The sequence below is a fragment of the Paroedura picta genome, chromosome 3 (assembly GCF_049243985.1).
Source record: "Paroedura picta isolate Pp20150507F chromosome 3, Ppicta_v3.0, whole genome shotgun sequence".
NCBI lineage: Eukaryota > Metazoa > Chordata > Lepidosauria > Squamata > Gekkonidae > Paroedura > Paroedura picta.
The window spans coordinates 49952471-49975909 of NC_135371.1; the positions used below are offsets into that span (position 1 = coordinate 49952471).

A 23439-nucleotide genomic window follows, 5' to 3' on the forward strand; every position below is an offset into this window, starting at 1 on the left:
TCTTGAGAAATCCTCTTTTTTAAACATGGTTGCAACCACTTGGGAATCTGCAATCTGTGCTGTTTAGAGATGTGTAAACTGGACACTAATCAGATCACAAAATGAAAAATCTAATTTTCAATAATTACAATAAAACCAATTAATAAAAGTAATAAGTATCTGCAATTTATAGAAATCTTCATAGATGGCTGTTATTCTGTCTGTACTTTGACTATGAAATTTTTCATACCCTCCCCATGTGTTTTATACTTTCTTTGAAAAGAGTTTGTGTGGTCATGTCCATACGTACTTTGTCAGAGACAGAATCTCCTTTTTTAATGCATATCTTATCTTTAACCATAATAAAGTTAGTGTGCAGACAACTCATTCCTTACCTGATTGGCCCTCCTGGGGGCATGCCACCAATATGGAGAGCACTCTCCCAATGAGAGACAATTGTAGGAATTAACTGACCTTCTCTTCCTCTTCCTGCAGCTTGCCAGGTGGAAGAGGAGCTGGCCTCTCTGAAAGGCCCTGCAGCTGGTAAGTTGCCCCAATATCAGACTCTTCCTACCCTTCATCTCCCTGAGATGGTGGGGGGAGCCAGATGCTTCCTATGCCTCCTGTGTTAGTCTCAAGTGGTGTGCCCCAAAGGAGGATCAATCAATGGGTGCCCTTTCCTTATTGGTGGCACACACCCAGGGAGGCCCAATCAGTTAGGGAATGAGTTGTCTGCATGCAACTTGAACTTTATTATTGTTAAAGAAAAGATGTATTCTGCCCTCCAAAGCAGCCATTTTCTCCAGGGGAACTGATCTCTGTCACTGGAAAATGATCTATAATTCAAGGGAATCCCCAGGTCCCACCAGGGGATTGGGATCCCTATCATATAGTGTAGTGCAGCCAGCGATCACCGAGAAAACCCTGCCCTGAGCAAATTTCACTATCATACAAAGAATTAAACAAGGTATCCTAGCACTTATAGGAAGCAGACAGATGGTGGATCATTTCTGTACTTCTAATAAGATATATCTATTTCTGCTAACTGGGATTACTAAAGTCTTCCATATTATGGAAGACTTGTGGGACATATTATGGAAGACTTCAGATTCACCATTCTAGTGGAATTTGTCATAATTTTTCATACTTAATATTGTCTTCAATTAGGACTACAAAAAGATATAAAAGAAATCAGACAACTTCAAAACTGCTTAAATATATTTTCCCACTAAAATATGGATATTAATGTTTTTATGTTTGGAAGGTTTTATACATTTTAAGTACTAAAATGGACATTATTTTAAAATATCATTTGACTTCAGTTTGAAAACAAAAACTTTATAATTAATAAGTATTATTTGAATGCAATTAGATGTAATTGACTGGTTAGCTGGAGAGCCAGTTTGGTGTAGTGGTTAGGAGTGCGGACTTCTAATCTGGCATGCCAGGTTCGATTCTGCGCTCCCCCACATGCAACCAGCTGAGTGACCTTGGGCTCGCCACGGCACTGATAAAACTATCCTGACCGGGCAGTTATATCAGCGCTCTCAGCCTCACCCACCTCACAGGGTGTCTGTTGTGGGGAGAGGAAAGGGAAGGCGAGTGTAAGCCGCTTTGAGCCTCCTTCGGGTAGGGAAAAGCGGCATATAAGAACCAACTCTTCTTCTTCTAGCTCTTATGGTTCACTCAGGCTTTTATATTAATTGGTTTCAACCCAGGGGCAACAGTATTCAAACAAATAGCATTTTTTCCAAAGTTTTTTTTTTTTTACTTATCAAAGTCAGCAAGCTATGGGAGCAGTGAATTATGAACAAGTGACTACATTTGTCAATGAAAAGTAACAGCTAAAAAATATTTGTATAAACCTAAAATATTCCACAAAAGCAAATATATATGGAATATATCTTCCACTGGGAGTCTGCATGTAAATTCTTTTTATAACTGCAGAGGCTAAAACTACCATCTTGTAATTAATTTTGTGTAATTGATGCATAAAGGACACAAAGTAAAAATTCACAAAGAAAAACCGCATGCTACCAAGTAACTTTGAAACCTTATATCCCCCCGCTCCATAGATTAGCATTTCAGATACACATTTATATAGAGCAACTGCGCAATTATCTTTTAATTTGAATACTTTAAAATAAATAACATTGCTCATTTTAGCATGTAATTAAAATTGTTGTGATAACTGAATAAAGAAAAATAGTTTTTCTTTTAGGTTGTCTCATAGACCGATTATGCACGGGCTGGAATATCAAGCTGGTGGTCACAGGGCTTCGGGGAAAATTTCCTATTATACTCGACTAGTTTCAAAGCCCATTTCTAAAAATGGGCCTTGAAAGGCGATAAGGGGGAAGGGGAAAGGAGAGAGGAGGGCCGCGGCAGCTTACCTGTTCGTCCGGCGGGCCGTTGGCCAGGCGCGCAGGCTGCTCCGTCGGGCAGTCGGGCAGGCTTGTAGCGGGGAGGCCCCGGCAGCCGCGCTCTGCGCGACTGCCGGGGGCTCGATGGGGTGGCGGCCTGTTGCGGCGAGAGGCGCTTTGCGCCTCTCACTGCATCAGGCCGCCGAGCTGGGCAGGGAGCCCCCGGCAGCTGTGCTGCCGAGCAGGGAGCCCCCTCCAACGCGCCAGGCCAGCGGCTAAGGGAGCAACTGCGAGCCACGCTGTGCGCGGCTCGCAGTTGCTGGGGCTGGGAATCGGAGGGACCAATCGGCAGGCGCTGTGCGCCTGCCGATTGGTCCCTCTGATTGTCTGTTCGAATCCGGACCCTTCCTCATCACAGACACATCCCGCCCTAGAACCCCTTAGCCTTTTATTTAGTCCGTGGCGCCCGCGGCGCCACGGGTGGTTTAAAGATGTTGCTGCCATCCCTGGTGATGCCGAGCCCAGGCCCTTGGAAGACCCACGTTAAGGAAACACGGATTCTTCCTTGTTCCTAGGTCTCCTGAGGGTGCAGGCGAAAGCTAGGTCAAGCTAGCCCTGTGCATAATCAGAGGCCCAGCTCCTCCCCCAACCTACGGTGTCCCGGCAGGGACTCCTCTCGCCCCTGCCAGCTCTGCTGCTCCGCAGAGCTGACCAGGACGTCCCCCCGCATACTACTCCCCACCATCATGCAGTGGGGGCCCCATGCCCCCAATCCCTACTTTGAAACGCTACTTACGGTTCTGGCCCCGCATTGCATGCACGGGGCAGTTGTGCCGGGGCAGCCGGCATGTGCTGGGGGAGCTCCTCCCTGTGCATACATGGGGGATCCCCCGCCCCAACAGCATGGCAGCAGCCCGCCGTAGCTGCCGCCGTGCATAATGGGTCATACGGTATCAAGTAAAACACCTTACTTCCATCTTGTTTGATTTTTTGTTTTATAGACTGGTGCAAACTAGGGGGGGGGGATAAGAGTTTAGCTGACCATGTCCTGAGCAAGAAGCTAAGAACTAACTTTCTTCCACTAAAAACTGAAACTTTGGTTTTTTATTTCCTTTTCTATGGAGAAGGACAAAGGATAAAAGTTATGTTGTGAAATCCAGTCCTGTTTCAATCGAGCATAACTGAACATTATCCAACCTCACAGAACAGGTAAAGTTTTAAGATGCTAAAAAAATCTTTCATAAAGAGTGTCCATGTGATGGCACCTATGTGAGATAACATTTGCCTGACAATACCACCCTAAGTAAATTGAAGTCAGTCAGCTTAGAAGGGTATGACTCTGCTTTGAATGGCATTGCTAGTAGATTATTCCCTTGTCAGAGGTGGGAATAGCTTTTCCAAAGTAGTACACATGAAAATTAAGTATTGCCAAGCATGAGTACACATACTTACCAACATGTAAACATACTGGAGACTGCCATATTAAACATCTCTGTAACTAAAGTAATTTCCATCAAAGTTCAAAGAATTTACTTCCTTCATTGATGGTAGGTTCAGGATGCTAAACTCTTCATACATTCATTTACCACACTCTCCAACCCAATTGTTATTTTATTTATTTAGATTTTTATACCGCCCTTCCCTACGGCTCTAGGTGGTTTACATAAAACATTTTGGAACATTTACATATAACACTATCAAAATCAATATAACAGTATAACAATAACAACAACACACCAACTGGAACAATTAGAACATTGTTTGTTCTAATTTTGTTATATGTACAAACAGTGGACAGGAGGGAACGTGTCATCACAGACCAGGGTCCCCATACTTACGTGAGCCCGTGGTACCTGTAAAATCTAATACCCGTGAAATTGATACAAATATTGAAGAATCAGAGGACTTGTCACTGAGGAAAGAATTTCACTGAAACGGACATTACCTGGATGCCGTTTTGACAGAAGTCCCACAGAATAAAAAGATAAGAAAAACTACAAAAAGGACACTTCTTTCTTTCTTGATAATATTTTCTTGTATTGCCATTGGATAGATCTTTGTCTCCTTGTTCTGGTTTTGAAATTAGACCATCCTTCATTACTCTTGTATCACACTAGACAGAAGAGAATGGCCACGTCGGATCCTGACAGACTTTTGGTCCTGACATTAAGGCTTAATTTTTTTTTATTTGCTAGTTCACAGCTACTAGGAATGATTCTCCCCATAAATATGTTGCTACTCTTGTAGAACTGAATATTTATCCTTAGGCTAAAGAATGTCTAAGGTGTTAGATAAGTGATTTTAAACCTGTAACATACATCTTTAAAGATTATTCACTGGTTTTCATTTCTGTTCAGAGAGAGAAATGTTTGGAGATAATGTGTATGAGAAATTCCAAGCAAGATTTGACTTCCACTTCAATTAGTATTCTATTTCCTATCAACTATTCCCATGAAAGCCTTTCAACTGAATTTTTTTTAAGTTTCATTAAGAACCCAGCTAGTTACGGAGGACAAGAATGAAAATAAAATTAGAAGACCCAGAGTGATGGTCCCTTGGTAGCAATAACAAAATAATATTTATGAAGTGATGTTATCTTTCAGAGAGCTGAACATTTTTGATAGCTCAGCAGAAATGCCTTTGGGAGCATATCAATAAATAAAATCAGGTATAAATAATAAAAGACAAGTTATAAGCTTCAGTTTAAACAAAACACACAAAATGGGAAGGTTACAGACCATGATAGTTTCCCCCTGAAGTGTCATTATAACAGATAACAATAGATCGAAGCCATCTAATATAAGACACATTGTATAAATAAAGCTTTAGCCGTAATAAAAGCTGAAAGTACAAACTGATCCAATCATGAATTGCTCATTTTGAGATATATAAACTGAAATGAAATGTGCACTTCTAGAAAATTGAATGAATGTCACTAATAAATACTGATATAATAGCTGTTTATTTAGAGGAAAGTACAAATATTTCAACAATAAACAGATTAAAAAGTGTTTTCCACAAAAAGAAGCCACAGATATTAAGATAACCAGTTCCATTGCTCCTTAACAATGGCCTTCATTGGGTTTAATTTGTAGCTGAAGTTCCTAGTTGGGTCAGAAATGTACTATTGGAGCTTCTAAAGCCATTTAAGCTTTTAACATATGGAAATAAATGTGGGGCTTTTTTCAACAAGTAGTTGACCAATCCATGTAGCAACTTGTTGTTAAAATCCCACGATAACCAAAAGTATGATGTCTTCCTCCAAGTTTCTGAAATTATGTAGGGCCATAACAGATTCACTGGTTTCCATTTGTACCAGAGCCAGGTTATCTAATTCACCAAAGGGATTTACACAGCAAATCCTCTTCCAGATGCATATCTACTGGAATGACCAAATGTGTGCATGTGTTTGGGTTTTCTTTTCTACAGCAGCAGCCCTAACTTTCCTCAGACATACGCTCCCATGGACAAGTTCCATGTGTACTGCAGGAGCTTTCAGCATTCTGCAGGGCCTGCAAAACAGAGCTCTTCCACCAGGTCTATGGTTGAGGCTGGTGCGGCGAGGAAGATCTGATGCCCCCCCCCCAAGTATTAAGAGCTTAAGCACCTGTTATGTGATCTGCGCTCTCTCCTGCCACTCCTGTACTAGATTTTTGGAAGGTTAGTAGGTTGTAGACCGCCATGGCTTTTTAAATATTTTAGGAGTCTGTTTGTATATGGATGAATGTCTAGAATGGTTTTAATGGGATTTTAATGGGGTTTTTAACATGCATAAACTGTAACCCGTCACAAGCCAGTTATGAGAGTGGCAGGTAATAAATTGAAACAATAAACAAATAAATAAATAAATAATTGTAACAGCTCTCAGCAAAACACCCCTAACAACAGAAATTGGTTCTGTTGCTATTCATGACAATCATACCCATCAACATTTGTTCATATGTATGCCTATGTAAGGACGATGCACTGATTAAAAATGTCAACCACTCCCTATTCCTAGAACAAAGAATCCAGCTTCTATCATATGCATCAAATGTTTGGGTGGGGAGGGCATCAGATTGAAATTCTGACCTGGGAGCATTGGCTGTAGTTATCCAGCATTTTTGTAATGTAAAAAATTATGACTGGGTGGGATATTTGGCCCTGTAACTCATTTGTGGTAGATATCCCTAAGTTACCCAGTCCTACTTTGAAAAAATATTAAGTTACATATCTATTTCCATTAGGTTTCATACCTATACTGTGAAATTTATCCCTGTGTTGTTTGCTTAATGTTTTGCAGCAAAGTATTAGGAGTCCCTTGCCTGCAATCAGGCTCTCGAAAAGTCAATAGCTTGTTCTTCATTCTGCTGACACTTTTCAATTCTGATATAATGAAGCCTCCAGTTTCTATAAACATCAGCAGTACACTTTTTTTCTGAATTCTCAAGATGCAAATGAAAATCCCTCTGTAATTGCAAACTTATCCGTTTTCCCTTCCTTTTCCTTTCTAGCACCACAAACTTGCTGAAAGTCACCATTCATCAACAGCAACATCAAAGGGAGCCTCCAGCAAGAAAATTCTGAATTAGAATTTATCTGTAGGTGTAATTCTATTAACAGGTCTTAAACAGAGACGACATCTTTGTTGACTACTACAGTTGTCAGCATAACTAGGAAGACTGTGTAATCTTCAAGTATAAATGTTACTGTGTTTATCTTGTATAGTATTGAAGTTGTGCAAAAACCTCATAAACTAACCACCTTGTCTTACCTGTAATTATAGCCCACCGTTCCCCATTTTTCCCTCTTGTGTGTATGCATGTGTCTCTCTATAGCAGTCTCTCACAGCTTTTTCACCATTGAGAAACCCCTGAAACATTCTTCAGGTTTCAAGCAACCCCAGAATTTACACAATCGTGCAGAATAGGGTTGGGAAACATACCTCTGTACAAGCTGACCGCGCCCCTTTCCACCCCCTCCAGGACCATCAGTGGTAATTTTGGGAAGAGGGGAGGAGTGGGTTGACATGACTATATATGATCATATCACCTGATAGATGTTTAACAATTTTTAAACAACATATTAAAAATAATTAATTCTCACCCATTCAGGACACCCTTCCAGGGCTGTCAAGAAACCCCAGGGTTTCATGAAACCCTAGTTGAGAAAACCTGTTATATATAGATTGAGTTTTTTAAAAATGCATTTCTGTTTAGAGAAAGAAAGCCATAAGTACAAAGTGGCTATGCATTTTAGAGACCTGGTTACTAACTACACTGAAAGCCTGATAAAGGTTTTGAGCCTCTTCTGTATGGATTCTGTCCACCCAAATTCAACAAGGGTGGTTTTTTATCCCAGCATTTTTTGCTTATCAAAGAAACTTAGGCAGAAGGCATTAGAAAATATTCTTCTCTGCCTGAGACCATGGAGAGTTGCTGCCTCTACCAGTCAAAGTAGGAAATATTGCTGAACTAGATGGACTCATGACCTGATTTGGTATAAAGTTGCCTCATATAGCATTGCTACCTCTGGATAAGGGAATACTTGGAGATTTTGGAAGTGGATCCTGGGGAGGGCAGAGTTTGCGGAGGGGAGGAACCTCAGCAGGTTATAATGCTGTAGAGTCCACCCTTCAAAGCAGCCATTTTATATGGAGAAACTGATCTCTGTCATCTGGGAGATCAATTGTAACAGCAGGAATTTCCCAGGCCCCCCCTAAAGGTTGGTAACTCTAGTCCTACATGTTCTTTATTATGAAATCCTATTTGTGCAGTTCCTTCTCAAAGGAGGCCAGCCAATGCCTAATGCCAATTATTTCAGAATGCAGATTAACACTGTTCTATTTAAGCAGGGATCTGTATTGCCTTGACCTCATTTGAATCAATTTGAGCAAAATATGATGTTGTTTTATAACTGTATTATTTGTTCTAGCACATTGAGTTGCCAATGAGAAAGAAAATCTTTATACAGCTATTGCTGTATTGGACCCTCACCAGGACAGACCAGAGTTCTAGCCAGTCGGAAGGCGTGAAGCCAAAGTTCTGACAGGGCCCGCCCACCCAGCCCAGCCAGGAGCAATCTGGAGACATCGCTGCCAGTCTGCCCCTGACCACCGCAGGGAGAGGAGGTCAGTTGGACTGCCAAGGAGGATGAGAACAGAGGCTTGGACAGGCTGCGCCAGTCCTTTTCACCCCAAGGCTGTCCTAACTGCCATGTCCAACTGCAAATTGCCTCAGAACCCTGACAGAGCTGGCAGGAGTGTGCTCCCTCCCCCATCCCTTCTGGCCTGCTGCAAAGGAGCCTTTGCAGGGTAGCCAGTGGTAGCCAACCTCTGTGGTAGGTTTATACTCTGCAGATGAGCTGTAATTTCAGGAGCTCTCCAGGCCCCACCTGGAGGTTGGCTACCACTGGGTTGGGGAGGGAGACGTTTCCAAGAGCAACGCAGGGGAGCCTGAGGGCCTTCCTTTTGAGGGGGGGAACTTTCCCCTTCTGCCAAACAGTTGGCTGACAGGGTGGCCACAGATAAGCCCTTTCTCACTTAAAATACTGCTCTGGCCAGGGGTTAGACACAGCCAAGCTATGTGTATTCGTTGCAACTCTGCGCAGATTTGAGGCCTACTGCACAGCGTTATTCTGCAGATGAAACTGGATGCTGTTGCGGAGGTTCTTTTGTCTCCTGTTTCATCTGCACAACAACCCTGTGCAGTAGGCCTCAAGTCTTTCAATTCAATAACAGCCTGTGTGGGAGGCATTAAATGTTTCTTCTCTACCACAACTCTGTCCAAAGCAGCCCTTTCAGCCTGGGGAGCTGATCTTTATACTCTGCAGATGAGCTGTAATTCCAGGAGCTCTCCAGGCCCCACCTGGAGGTTGGCTACCCCTGGGTTGGAAATATTCCTGGAGGTTTGGAGGTGAGACTTCAAAATCGTACAATGCCTCAGAGTCCAGCCTTCAACCGAGCCATTTTTGCCTGCAGTTGGGAGGAGGAAGTGGTGCAGGTGTGTCCCTCCTGGGTTATGGGCTATGGCCAGCCCTTACCAGCAACTGTTTGTATTCTGGGGCACAGACAGACAGACCAGCATCAGTCCTGTGAGTCTGGAAAGTGCAGGAAGATTTAAATAAATATTTACAGCCTGAAACTGTAAATAGTGAACATGACTACCCCTTGTGTATTAGGGCAGGGGGACATTTTGGAGTCTGTGGCCTAATTCACACAAGAAGGGAAAAGACACAGAACTGGGGGGAATTGGTTGCATGTAATCTCCCCCTAAGAAGAGTCTCCAGTCTGATTTTCTCTTCACATATCTGAAGGCATGTCTCTGGAAAGCTCATCTGTAACCACTATGCCATAATTCCCAAAGGTCAGTCTTCTCCCACACTCAACGAATATTCCAAATCACAGGTTCCTGACACCCATATCTCCACACCCATGCCCTCATTTGCCACCATGCCACCACAACCTCCGACACAACACACACATTTAACCCCATGCCCTTACAGACTGGACAACTCCTCCCCTTCCTCTTCCCACTGCCAAGCTCTAGCGCCTGTTGTATTCTTGGATACAACGGGCTTTAGCCCTATTAAAAGTATAATAGAGACAAATTAATTAAAGTGATAGGTAGTTGTTTAACAATATGACTGAGATGGAGTTTACAGGGATGAGTCCGCACAACTTTCTTTGCAAAGTATGCCACTCAAGGAAAACTGGAGCATACCAGTCTGAGCTTTGATACTGTAATGCATTCAGGAGATGTGTGCCAGATTTCACTAAATTCCCAATGACTTTAATATGTAGTGGCGTGCTTTCTTAAAAGTACATAAAGCAAAATAGTTTCTTTTCAATTACCACTTCATCATTTCCACAGCTGATGTAACTATCATTTTCTATCCATTATATTAGACCTCATCACCATAATTTGGCTACTGAATAGCTTATACACCCAACCCCTCAAGTTTACAAGTATTTCTCAGTAGTGCTAAATGAGAGATTGATAGTAGCAGCAATAAAACTGAATTGCATAAATTCTGCCTCGCTCTCTTGTGCTGTATTTTAACATTAGTGACAGGACAGAATCTTACATTTCAAGCAGCCATTGTCGAACAACCAAGTCTGGTAGAGATCTACTGAGTAAGTCTACTCTAGAATCAACAGAAAATGAAGTCATCAAGATTTTCTTTTCCCAAAGAAAACAGAAAGCTTTCCATTTGAATGGATGTTTATATAAATGTTAGAGTAAGGTGACCAGTATTTGTGTTCAGGTTTATAACGTTTTATGCAAATCATTACCTTTCATTAGGTTTCATCCTGACTTGCATAGCTCAGACTGGCTTGATCTCATCAGATCCCTGAAATGCAGCAGGGTCAGTACTGGCTAATATTTGGAAGGGAGACTACCAAAGAGTACCAGGGTCATAACCTGGAGGCAGGCAAACCACCTCTGAACATCTCTTGCCTTGAAAACTCTGTGGAGTTGCCATAAGAAAAAAAAAGTTCTAGCCTGCAATATGGCTTTACCGATTTTATATGATTTTGGAAAGTATCAGAGGTAATGAGAAGACCTGTGGCTTAGAAGTAGAGTATCTGCCTTGCATACTATAAAGTCCCAGGTTCAATTCTTGGCATCTCCAGCTGAAAGGATCACATGGCAAGGGATGTGATATGGAATCTACCTGTGAGGAAACATGTCCCCAACTTGATCTGTGGTTTTAGGAGGCAATCATCTTTTAAAAGGTTTCTGCTTAGATGCAAAAGGGTCACAGGGGAGGGGCTTCAGGCTTCCTTCCTATATCATTTTGACCTCTGGAAACTATGCTGGGGAGCCTGATAGTCCCTTCCTCTGTCACCACATGTCCATCCTAAAGCATGTGAAGCCAGAGGAAGGGTAAAACCTCTCCCCCCCCCCCCGCACCATTTCTGGTGCCAAAAAAATGCCACAGGAAGGAAACCTGAAACTCCTCTCTCTCACATGGACACCATTTGCAGCTTAATGGATAAATTTCAAACTTTAGAAAGGAGAATCCCTCCTAACTTGTATAACTTGGGGTCAAGTTGGGAACCCACATCCTGACTTGTGAAGTTCCTATTGTATCTTTTATCCCTTAGCTGAAACTAGTCATAGGATCACGTCATGAAAGAGGGTCACAGGATTCTTTTGAGTCTCCTGTGCAAAAACCTAGGGTTGAACTCACCCTTTTCCTTTGTTGGTTATGCATATTAAAAAAAGAGAAAAAGGCAGCTTTAAATTTCTGAACCAATTTATGGTCATGTAGGAAACTTGATTTACAGTGGAATGTTAGTCTTCCTATACTTTATATGTATGTATGTGACTGGTTCATGCAATGATATTTGACACCTGCCCACGATTCTCCCAAAGTTACAGTTAATTGTTATTATATTATAAATGTGGTTTTCTAATCTTTTGATGTTTTAGTGAAAGTTGTTTTGATGTTATAGTCTGTATAATGTTCCATGTAAGTTATAATGTTCTCTGTAAACCGCCCAGAGCTGCAAAGAAATGGGTGGTATAGAAATCTAAATAAATAAATAAATAAAAGCTAAATAAGCATGTACATGGTTGGATTTTAAGAATCTGTGGACCAGAAAAAACCCAGATTAAACCCCCAAGCCTAATAGCACTGTGTAGTATCTGAGTAATTAGTAAAGGAGAGTGTGCTCCTTATCTGGTGATGCCTCTATGGATGAGAGAGAGGATCGGGTGTGTGAAGTGGTCATGGCCCTCCCTATATATTTTGAAAGAGGCAACATGGGTAGTAAACTGTGATTGCCTGTTACCCATTTTCTGTTTTTGAGACCTCTTAAACACTGAATTGCTAATACCACATTGAACTATCAATCATTCTGTGGACATTAATGTTATAATAATGGACTAACATCATGGGGCGATCCATAAGTTTTATTAAAAATAGATTAAGATGATGTGTGCTGGACAGCCAACATTAACCTGTGCTTTAAACAGATCAGTTATGAATTGCTGAATTTTCTAAACACCATTGCTTTTCATAGAATCATAGAATCATAGAGTTTGAAGGGACCTTATGGGTCATCTAGTCCAACCCCCTGCACTATGCAGGACTTCAGATATACCAACACATGTAATACATCTAGATATCATGTCAAGGAGCACCCAAGGATTAATCAAGTTTGCAGCATTTCCAACCTGGAAAGAATCCTTTCAGCTAAAAATATAAATGAGAATGGTAAAGATGGCGCTTTTTGAATTGGGAAGAGTAGGGACCTTACCTACATCATGTTCCATATATCGTGGGAGTTTACTAGTATCTTGTGGCACAGAGCTGGTTGTGAAGGCCAGAAAGAGAACTTAGTGGGGCAAAGGCAGCAGCTGTTTAAGGACAAGATGGTGCACCTCCTGGGATGGCAGAGACACAGCAGCCACAGAAGGAGCCCCTTTCCCTGCTCATCAGCTTCTGACCACAGGAGTTTTGCCAGCCTGTGGCTCAATGTCATGCTTTCGTAACCAGAGTTTTGTGAAATTGTGGGGTTTCTTGACCACCCTGGAAGGGTTTATTGAATGGGTGGGAGTTAATTAATTTTAGTATATATTAAAAATGTGTTAAACATTTATCAGGTGATTTGACCATATATGGTAATGTAAAATGGCCTCTCCCTAAAAATGGCCAATGATGGGCCTGGAGGGGGTGGGAAAGGAAGGGTCCCAGGTGGGCGTGTACACAGCTATGCTTCCCAACCATATTCTGCAAAATCACACCACTTCTGGGGGTTCTGAAAGCCTGAAAAATGTTTCAGGGGTTTCTCAACAGTAAAAAAGTTGAGAAAGACTGCTCTGTGTAAACCCAGGAAGGCAAGGAAAGATTTAAAAGATGAACAGTGTGTGAAGAGGAGAGGGCCAGAGCTAGGCTTGGTCAATGTAGAGAAGACAGGAATAAAAAGGGAGAAAAGCTGAAAAAAGAGAAAGTGGAGCTGTGGCTGTGGACAAAATGAGAGGATTGGACTTGATCAGGCCCGGGGGAACTGTCATGTGCTAGAGATGAAGCTCCGCTCCTTAAGCATTTAAAGGGTCAAAGTGAAGAAGTGTTTTTTATACCCCACTCTTCACTATCTGAAAGAGTCTCAAAGCAGCATGCAAACACTTTCCCCTTCCTTTCCCTAGAACAGAATGGACAGGATGCTAACTTCAGTAAGGCTGACCACATGCCCACTAGATCCCTGGACCTCATGGCTACTCAAAACGGCTGATGAGAGGGTAGGAACCCCCCCCCCTTTCCTCTCAATGGGAGAATTCCCAGAGGGGCTTAAAGAGGCAATGGTGTGTCAGTTGCTGAAGATGTTGTCTCTGGATCTGTGGGAACCTGCCAACTACTGACCTATCTTGTATCTAGCATTTCTGGGGGAAATGGTGGAAAGGGTTGCCATGGACCAAATATCAGCATTCCTCAACAAAGCTTCAGTCCTAGGTCCATCCCATTCAGGTTTCCAACCCGGCTATGGAGTAGAAACAGCACTGGTTGCCCTGATGGACAACCTCCACCACCAGCTGGACCAAGGCAGGTCAGCACTGCTTGTACTACTTGACCTTACAGCAGTGTTTGACCTAATCAACCATGAGCTCCTAGCTTACTACCTTTCCAATGCCAGGATACAAGGGACAGTCCTCCAATGGCTGATCTCTTTTCTCTGGGGTCACAGACAGTGGAGGGCAATTGGAGAAAGACAATTTATGTAATTTCACAAGGAGCGGTCCTCTTTGCAATCTTATTCAACATCTTTATGTGTTCTCTTGCCCAGCTGGTGTGGAGGTTCAGGTTTAGGTGCCATCAATATGCAGATGAAACCTAGCTCTTCCTCCTGATGGATGGCCACCCGGACTCGTCCCCAGAATCTTTAGCCAGGTGTCTGGAAGCAGTGATGGGATGGATCAAGCAGAGTCGTCTGAAGCGCGACACTTCAAAGACGGAGGTCCTATGGCTGGGCAGGAAGGGTCCAAGCAAGGATTGCCCAACGTGGACAGTGCGGCTGTCAGTGGCTCACTCCACCAGAAATCTGGGTGTGATCTTAAATGCCTCCCTCTCTGTGGGGGCACAGGTCACAAAAGTAGTACAGCTGACATATTTCGACCCGCACCAAACTACTAGTGACTTACTTGGCCCCAAAACACCTAGCATTAGTGATCCATATGACAGTCACCTCTGCACTGAATTTCTGCAACTCACTCTATGCAAGCCTACTCTTATCCCTGATCTGAAAACTGCAAATGGTCCAGAATGCAGCAGCCAGGGTTTTCATGAGAACACCTTAGAAGGCCCACATCCCGCAGTTGCATTGGTTACCAGTTGAATATCAGATCAAGCTTTAAGGCCATATACCCCCCCCCCCCAAGAGCACTATGCTCAGCCAATACCAACCAGCTAGTGATCCCTGGCCCCAAAGAAGCACATTTGGCCTCGGCCAGAGCCAGCTTGTTCTCTTTCCTGGCTCCCACCTGGCCCCCAGAGGAGATCCGGGCCCTTTCCCAGCTATCTCAGTTCTGCACGGCCTTCAAAATACAGCTCTTCTGCCAGGCATTTGGTCAACATCAGTAACAACATCAATTGGGCCCCCACTCCCCTCCTATCCAGATAAGCACACTCTCTGGGATTGTGGATGAAATGTTTGTCTGAACATGTTATGTTATGACTGTTAAATGCTAAGATTGATATAGTCACCTGAACTTGATATGTTATGTTTGTGGATGATGTTAAGGTCTCTGACAGTTACCAATCTTATCTTGAACTCTGTTACTCATCTAACATTTTCTGTAAGCCTCCCAGTGCCACAAGGGAGGGCGATATACAAATACAAACAAGCAAACGAATAATAAAATAAAGAGGTAGGTGGGGCTGAGGCAGCTCTAACAGAACTGTTCTGTGAGCACAGCCCTAAGAGAACTGTGACTAGCCAATGGTCACCCAGCTAGTTGCATGTGCAGAAGTAGGAAATAAAAACAGGCTCTCCGGAACACTGCTCTTTAACCACACCATGTTGGCTCCCCAATGTGATCTGTGATCAGGTAGAGTAGGAATGCCAGTGTGAGAAAGTAGTGGAACTTGGGATAGGCATGGTTTGGCAAGGAGAGGTACCTCAAAGGTCTATTGTGTTGTACAGCCTATCCTCCAAAACACCCATTTTCTCCATAGCTTGGAGATCAGTTGTAATTTTAGGAGATCTCTAGGTCCTACCTAGAGGTTGGCAAACTTAATACAAAGATCTGTTTGGATGTGTTTCTTGGCAATCAAGTAAGCCTTAATTAATGCTACTATGCCAGTCTCAGCCTGCCATGGAAAATACTTGATATGTCCTGTTCCCCTTAGTGATTTTTCAGAGTCTGTAACCTTCATATCTGCATAGGGTTACAACAGCCATAGATGAACAATGTGTGATAACAGTTCATGGGATATGTTGTTGAGTTCTGGCCCCTTCCTTCGTTCACCACTGTCTTTTATCCTAAAAAAGTATGCATCAAGAATGACAGTAGCCATTAGGCAGGGGCTTGCAGGAAGAAAAGAACAGGCAGGAGAAAGGTTTAATCCCTCCATACACGTTCTTCAGCTTTAAATCATTTGTTGCCAAAAGTTGTTTTTCATAAGAAGAAACCAATAAAGTGTGACAATGCCATTGTGAGCAGTCACACTATTTTAACCCTATTGCCTTAGAAATGTATGACTCTGCTTATAGTGGACTGTAAATGTGTTGGTGTGTTATGTCAACCCTTATTCCTTGAATATATGTAACTAGTGCTTTCAACCACCTTGAGAATATGAAATATAGGATCCCCTGGAATTATAGCTAATCTCCAGACTAAAGAGATCAATTCCCCTGAAGGAAATGGCTGCTTTGGAGGGTGGACTCCATGGCATTATATTCCTCTCAGATCCCTCCCCACCCCAAATCCCACCCAGTCTCAGCTCCACCCCCCAAAGTCTCTAGGTATTTCCCAACCCAGAGCTAGCACCCCTAAATATAAGCCAATATATCAAACTAGATCTCCAAAATGGGCTAAATTCAGAAACAATCCTAAACTAACCTATTCAGAAATAAGTCCAATGTTATTCAATGGAGCCTACTCCCTGGAAAGTGCTCTTAGGCTAGCAGCTGGAGTGACTCAAATCAACTATAATACCTACATGTCTGTAATGATCCTCATTCTAATTTCCACCTATATTTAATTAATTAATTAATTAATTAATTAATTAATTAATTAATGCATTGATTCAGAGTCTGTGACCTTCATATCTGCATAGGGTTACAACAGACACAGATGAACAATGTGTGATAACAGTTCATACAGCTCAGGCGGTTTACATATAATGTCACGAGGTGATACATAGAACGACCTAAACATATACCATAGTCAAAGTAGCATCAACAGTAATCCAACAATAGTTCTAAATCAACACAATTTCAATGGTCTTGAACAATTAATTATCAACTAATTCATTATTATTACCATTCCCACCCTTAACCCACCCTTCCCAAAGGGCTCAGGGCAGATTACAACAAATAAAAATGTACAATTCAACATTTCATAAAATTTACATATAAAATCTTAACATTAAATTTCTTATATAGATTCTAGGAACACAAAATCTAACTTTACACTAATGCAACAATGTTTGCCCAGTTCTGCATCCTGTCGGAGAGATGAGGGGTAATATATAGAGATGTCAATGTCTTAATAGAGTTGACGATGGAATCAGGCAGGAAGGCAAGCTGAAATCAGATGTACCTCAGCCATAGGCCTGGTGGAACAACTCAGTTTTACAGGCCTGCAGAATTGCTTAAGAATGAACTACAAAATAGAGTATAGACAAAATTTAATATCACTGACAGCATCTGGTAGTATGGATAGAAGGCAGATCTCACCACAAAAGCCACAGACCCACGTCTTTGTGGTGACACCAAAGAGCAAAAACACAGTCCTAAAGCACATATCCTCATGATTTTTACATTGGGTCACCCCAAACTCAACATAAGACCACCTATTACATCAATAGCCACAGCATACAGCACAAAAATAATTTATCCATGCCTTTGTGGCCATGCCACAGACCAAAAACATGGTTCTGAAACCTGTGAGGATCAGGTGAGGACCATGCTTCGGAATGTTTTTGCTCCATGGGGTTACCACAAAGGCTTGGATCCATGATTTTTTTGGGATGGAGCTGTGGCCATGGACACAATATGTGACTTGATGGTGAGTTTGGAGTGGCCTGATGCAAAAACCTAAGGATCCATGAGGATCTGTGCTTCATAATCATGTTTTTCCTCCCTGGTGTTGCCACAAAGATGTGGATCTCTGATATTTGTGGTGGGAGCTGTGCCCAGGGGCATGATATGTGATTTGATGATGAATTTATGGTGGCCTGTTGCAAGAACCCCAAGGATCCATCAGGAACCATGCTTTGAAAACATGTTTTTTTCTTCAAAGTGTTGCCATGAAGACATGAATCCATGATTTTTGTAGTGGGAGCTGTGGCAATGGGCATATATAATTTGATTGTGAGTTTGGGGTGACCCGATGCAAAAACCCTCAGGATCCGTGCTTTGGAACCATGTTTTTGCTCTTTGGCATGGCCACAAAGATGTGAATCTGTGATTTTTGTGGTGCATGCCGTGGCTATTGATATAATAGGTGAACTTAGAGTGAGTTTGGAATAATCTAGTGCCAAATCATGTATATCCATGAAGATCCATGTATTTCAAGTTGTTTTTTGCCCCATCGCATTCTCATGATGCTGTGGATGGATGGTTTTTGTGAGGCTGTCTACAGACTAAGACATGGTCTACAGCAGTGGTCCCCAACCCGCGGGCAACGGCCCAGTGCCGGGCTGCGAAGGCCTTGGCACCGGGCCACAGCTCCCTCTCCCCGCCCCCCCGCAGTAAAAAACTTCCCAGGCTGCAAGCTTGCGGCCTGGGAAGCTTTTTACTGCGGGAGGGGGGGAGAGGGACTCAGGGCTGCGCCCGCGCCCGCGCAGCCAAAACGCGCATGTGCGGTACATTCGCAATTTCGGCCACGCATGCGCGGCATGCGCGGGCGGGCAGTTGCCCTGCCGGTCCCCAGCCTCAAAAAGGTTGGGGACCACTGGTCTACAGTATAATTATGTTTTTATTTCGTTTCAGTGTAAAAATCCTATGAATTCCTGAGAATCCATTTAAAATGAACCAATTTTTACCCACCTCTTTTGAGCAAATAATGGTTAACGTTAAGAAAATTAAAACATCTGTAAGCTAAAACATATGCAATACTAACAGAACTGGAACATAAAGAACAAGTGTATAGTAAACTAGCAGTTAGGACCAATACAAGAGATTACAAATCAAACTCGTGGGAAATTTACAAGGACTTATTAGGTACCTGTCAATGTCTACATAACAGAAGAGTTTGAATTTGTTCTAGAACTGACATTGTACCCAAGAAGGGCTTTGTAGGATGCCTAAAAATGGAACCCATAAAAGTTGACTCTGTTCACAAGTGAAGGGATCTTCCCTCCCATATACGGTGAGCTGTGAAGCCAATGTAGCCAAACCTATGTAAACGAATAAGTAGCTGTGGAGGGCAAAGTGTCATCGAGACCCAAAGAACTTTATTCCTTTTTTTATTTTTGGCACAGAGCGCATCAGGTACAATCTGCAACGGGCGGTTGCCACTGTGGACTCCACAATAATTGTCCGCATCACAGGGCTCATGAGGTAGGGGATTTTTTTTTTTTTTGCAAGTTGAAGAGCGGAGAAACTTGCGCAGGATCTCTTTCCAGCTCCTAACGCGAAAGGAGTCCGAAGCCGCGTCAATTAGCGGGGTGGAAACAAACAAACAAACGCAACTAGGCTCCCCCCGCGAGGCATCCAGCGTCCCCAGCCGCACGCCACGTGACCTCAGCGGCGCACCTGCTGCTGCTTCTCCATCCGCCGGTGCCCAGGGGCCGGCCTCCCTGCCTGCCTTCCGCCCCCGCCCTCGGCGGGGTCTCTGCCTCCCTTTGGCCGCGCTGTGACGTCCCTCGAATAGCAGCTCGAGGCGGGTGATTCTTGTACAGCGGCTGGTGCTGCGCGCTGCCCGCAACTTCCCTTTCCTCTGGCTCCGGCGGCGCTCGAGAACCGGGTCTGTGGCGCGGCACCCCCACTCCCGACCGGACCCTTCCCCTTGGACACGGCTAAGCGGCCTTCACTGCAGGGATGGTGGCGGCAGCAGCAGCCGCCCCTGCGCCCTGGAGGCTGCTTTGGCTACTTCTTCTCCTGGCCGTTGCCGCGATGCCTTCCAAGCTGAACATCCCCAAAGTGCTTTTGCCGTTTACTCCGAGCACCAAAATCAACTTCACGCTGGAGGCAAGCGAGGGCTGCTACCGCTGGTAAGTGAAGACAAGGACGACCCTCTGAAGCAGGGGGCCCGGCGCGACTGAGGCACGTGGCGCAGGTGTGGCGGCTCGCGGTTGGTTTTGCAGCACGTGGGCGAGGGAGCCGGGATGGGGTCCTGGAAGAGGAGCCTCCTCGCCTTGCATGACATGCGTAGTTCTGGGGAGGGGTGGTCGCGTGCCCTGAACTAGCTCCTCTTTTCACCCCTCCCCCGCCCTGGTCTTTCCCACAGGGCCCACGTGCCACCGCCTCAGGCCATTTTGGAAAGTAAAATGAGTAGCCGACAGGAAACATGCTTCGCAGCCCTGTGCTGACATGCTCTTGGTAGAATCAGGCTTTAATTTGTTTGTTTTTGCATAGACTTGACCAGAAGAATTGCCCTCGCCACCAAGGAAACCTGAAGGAACTATTAACGTTTTGTACTTACGTTCTTCTCACTGTTAGCTATAGGCAATGGTACCAAACAGAACAGCCTGGTCTTGGCGGCAAACATTACTCCGCCATTAGAGCAACGGGTGGACATCTCTTTATGGGCAAAGTTCCTAAAGTATACACATTTAATAGCCTTTGGACAAAAATGCAGGTCCCCGAGGAAGGAGGGATTTGGCAATTGTAAAATAGTTGGCATCTGTTATCTGGCCACCCTTTAGTATAACTCTTCCAGTTGTATAGCTGTGCTGGTGAATTAATAGGTGCAGGGCACACCATCACGAGGGAACTGTAATGTACGTTAGGTAACACGGCTGATTCTGCCTTGTGAATATTAACTTGTTACATAGTGTTTAAAAAGCTTGAAAAATACAGAACCAACTTTAACTAAGAATATATTTGCGTCTTGCCTCCTATTATACATAAGATAGATGCGGATTTAGTAATTAATTATTAAACATGCTTAATTTTTTAAATGAATCTACTCATACTCATACCAATAATATTCAAATATTATCAGTCATCCTTGAAGCCTGTCAGTAATAGAATATGTGATGTCATTTTTGAATATTTGATTTCATGCAGTTGATATTAGCATTGGTTTTCTGTCATCTTTAACCTAAATATGATTATTTTATTGGTTTCGTTGGATATAACTTAGCAGAGGTATGCTCAAGATAAAGCTGAACAGTACATTTCTGAACACATGTATTCAAAAGTTACATTCAGATCACAGGAACCTACTTCCTGTATGGAAAGCTACTTTATACCAAGTCCAGATCATGCTTGGATCATGAGTTCCCCTAGCCAAATGTGGTCTATTCTGATTAGCAGTAGTTCTCTAGGGCAGTGGTCCCCAACCCCTGGTCCAGGGACCAGAACTGGTCCGTGGATCAGCCAGTACCGGGCCAGGGCTCCTCCTCCCCGGCTGCTGCCTCGGGGGCTGCCTTGCCACTCTGCTGCTGGCTTGGCCAACATGGCTGGGGCTCCCCCTCAGCGTGGCACTGCACAGGTGCTGCTGGCAGCGCCCCCCAGCAGGGTGGCGGGAAGTCACGGGCACCGGCAGGAAAGCAAGTGGAGCCTGGGGTTCAGGCGACAGCGACGTCTCTCGGCAAAAGACTACCCCCCACCAGGCCTCAATAACCGGGTTTGCCAAGCGTTGACTGTCCCCAGTGATAAAAAGGTTGGGGACCACTGCTCTAGGGCAGTGGTCCCCAACCTTTTTATCATCAGGGACCACTCAACGCCGGGGACCACTCAACACCTTTTACTGAGGCCCGGTGGGGGGGTAGTTTACTCTTCTACTCTCAACCACTGCCCTAGCGCTCTCTGATAGCTATGGTAATGTTTAAACATCCCTTCAAAATAAGATACAGAAAGGCCACAACAATGAAGTGTGTTGTAAAGGGCTGTGGGAGATAAAGTAAAGGGCCGGGGGGGGGGAGGAGAAGGCGTCCTTCGGGGCCCACCTCCAATTAGTCGAAGGACCACATGTGGTCTGCGACCCACAGGTTGGGGATTGCTACTCTAGGGGACCAGGCAGACAGATTTTATGTGTTTAGCAGAAGATAACAGGGATTGAATCTGGGACTTTCTATACGCAGAGTGTGGCTGACACTAAATCCTAGGCTCTCCTGTAATTTCCAGAGACAGAGCATCCCCAACCACAGTGCAAGCAGGTCAAAGGCAATCCTAAACTCCAGATTCTGTATACAAATCCTCAGACTCTGAGCACTGAAGGACACTTGCAAATATATTTGATTCCAGCAGTAATGTGGCTGGGTGGGAAGCTTTGATAGCATGTAGATTGCTCTGGAGTGTAATTAAAACTTGTAATTTTAATTACCATTTGGAAATGTAATGCTGTTTAGAATGTCAGTAGTTAACAGCATTTGTCAAATATGCAGGAATTATTAGAGGGCATATATGTGACCATTATATCATAATCTAGTATGTGCAAGAGGACTGGGTATCAATAGCCCATAAGCCACAGTGACTCACTTGTATGTTATTGGTGGGGAGGGTATTAAAATATTTTGCTAGTTAATAAGTTTGTGGACATATGTAACAAGTAGTGTAATTGGCCATTCCTTACAGTCACAGGCTGGTGAAAAATAACTTCTATGAAGTTATTTGTTAGTCATGTTTATATGTCTACTAGCTTCAAAGCCAGTTCCTAAGACCTTGAAAGGGCCCCCTCCCTTGGCCCCCAGCCAGGCAGCTTAAGGTGGCTTTGGGCGGCAGTGGGCAGCTGGATCAAGTGGGGCGAGCGGGGGCTGGGCAGCTCATAAGCAGGCCCAGGACAGAGTTCCTTAGCAGGCAGTCAGCAGACTGTGAAGCCCTCGTGAGCAGGCCCTCCTAGCAGGCTGGGAGGCCCTCGTGAGCAGGCCGAGCCTAGCAGGCCAAGAGGCCCTCATTAGCAGGCCCTCCACCATGACCCTTTGCCCAGGGCCCTCTCCCCTTTCCTGCTGCTGGCACCAGGCACTGATGTACGTCTGAGAGCAAAGAGGCTATAGTCTAGGGACGGCAAGCGGGAGCTGCCGGAGCAGGACCAATCAGAGTGCAGCCAGCTTTGCTTTGATTGGCCCTATTCCAACTTGGACAGCTGGACACGTTCCACCCCCCAGGCTGCTTCACAAATATATAGACGAACCATGGATAAGGATGTCTACTAGAGGCAAAGCCTGTTGCATGGAAATAATGGGTGCTAGGATGCACACCTGCATTTTGGCCTTTCTGGGGGCTGGCTACATGGCAAAATCTCCTGCCCATCCCTTGGAGTCTTGAGGAACATTCCTGATCCAGCAAGTCACCAACCTCCAGCTGCGGCCTAGAAATCTCCTGGAATTGGACTATAGAGATCAGCTCCTCAGAGAAAGATGCCTGGTTTGGAGGAGGAACTCTACAATAACTGCTCCAGGCTCCTGGAGATGAAAGGGCTTGCTTGGGAGGGGGGGACTCTGTGTCACTGTGCCCCAGAGAGGTTGCCAATCTCAAGTTGGGGCCTGGGAATTTGCTGGAATTGCAGGTCATTTCCAGGTAACAAAGATCAGTCTCCCTGGAGAAAAGGGCTACTTGGGAAGGGGGACTCTCTGGGTTTGGATCACACGGAAGTGTAGGGAAGCCAGGCTCCAGGTGGGAAACAGAAAAATGCTGTGTGGCAGTAATTGCTAATAACAATAAACAATAAATCCAGCTTACCACATTCGAAGCTTGGTGTAGTGGTTAAGAACAGCAGTTTCTAATGTGGTGAGCTGTATTTGATTCCCTGCTCCTCTATATGCTGGGTGATTTTGGGCT

General features: G+C 44.2%; 1 protein-coding gene and 1 long non-coding RNA gene across 5 annotated transcripts in view; both read left to right on the top strand.

Moving 5' to 3' along the window:
* The first annotated feature begins 401 nt into the window (after positions 1-401).
* On the top strand, positions 402-11795 carry LOC143831969 (uncharacterized). Its single transcript, XR_013229042.1, has 4 exons — positions 402-522; positions 3470-3551; positions 5772-6002; positions 6836-11795. It is a non-coding gene; the product is annotated as an uncharacterized LOC143831969 (long non-coding RNA).
* A 7395-nt stretch (positions 11796-19190) lies between these two features.
* The window catches only part of NUP210 (nucleoporin 210), a 131742-nt gene continuing 127493 nt past the window's right edge, over positions 19191-23439 (top strand). For 2 of the 4 annotated variants that reach the window (XM_077325606.1, XM_077325608.1), the window contains exon 1: positions 19191-19706. In XM_077325606.1, coding sequence (XP_077181721.1) covers positions 19534-19706 — 173 coding nt within the window. In that variant the 5' untranslated portion in view covers positions 19191-19533. The remainder of the gene's footprint in view (positions 19707-23439) is intronic. The other 2 variants (XM_077325605.1, XM_077325604.1) reach the window with 2 other exon arrangements.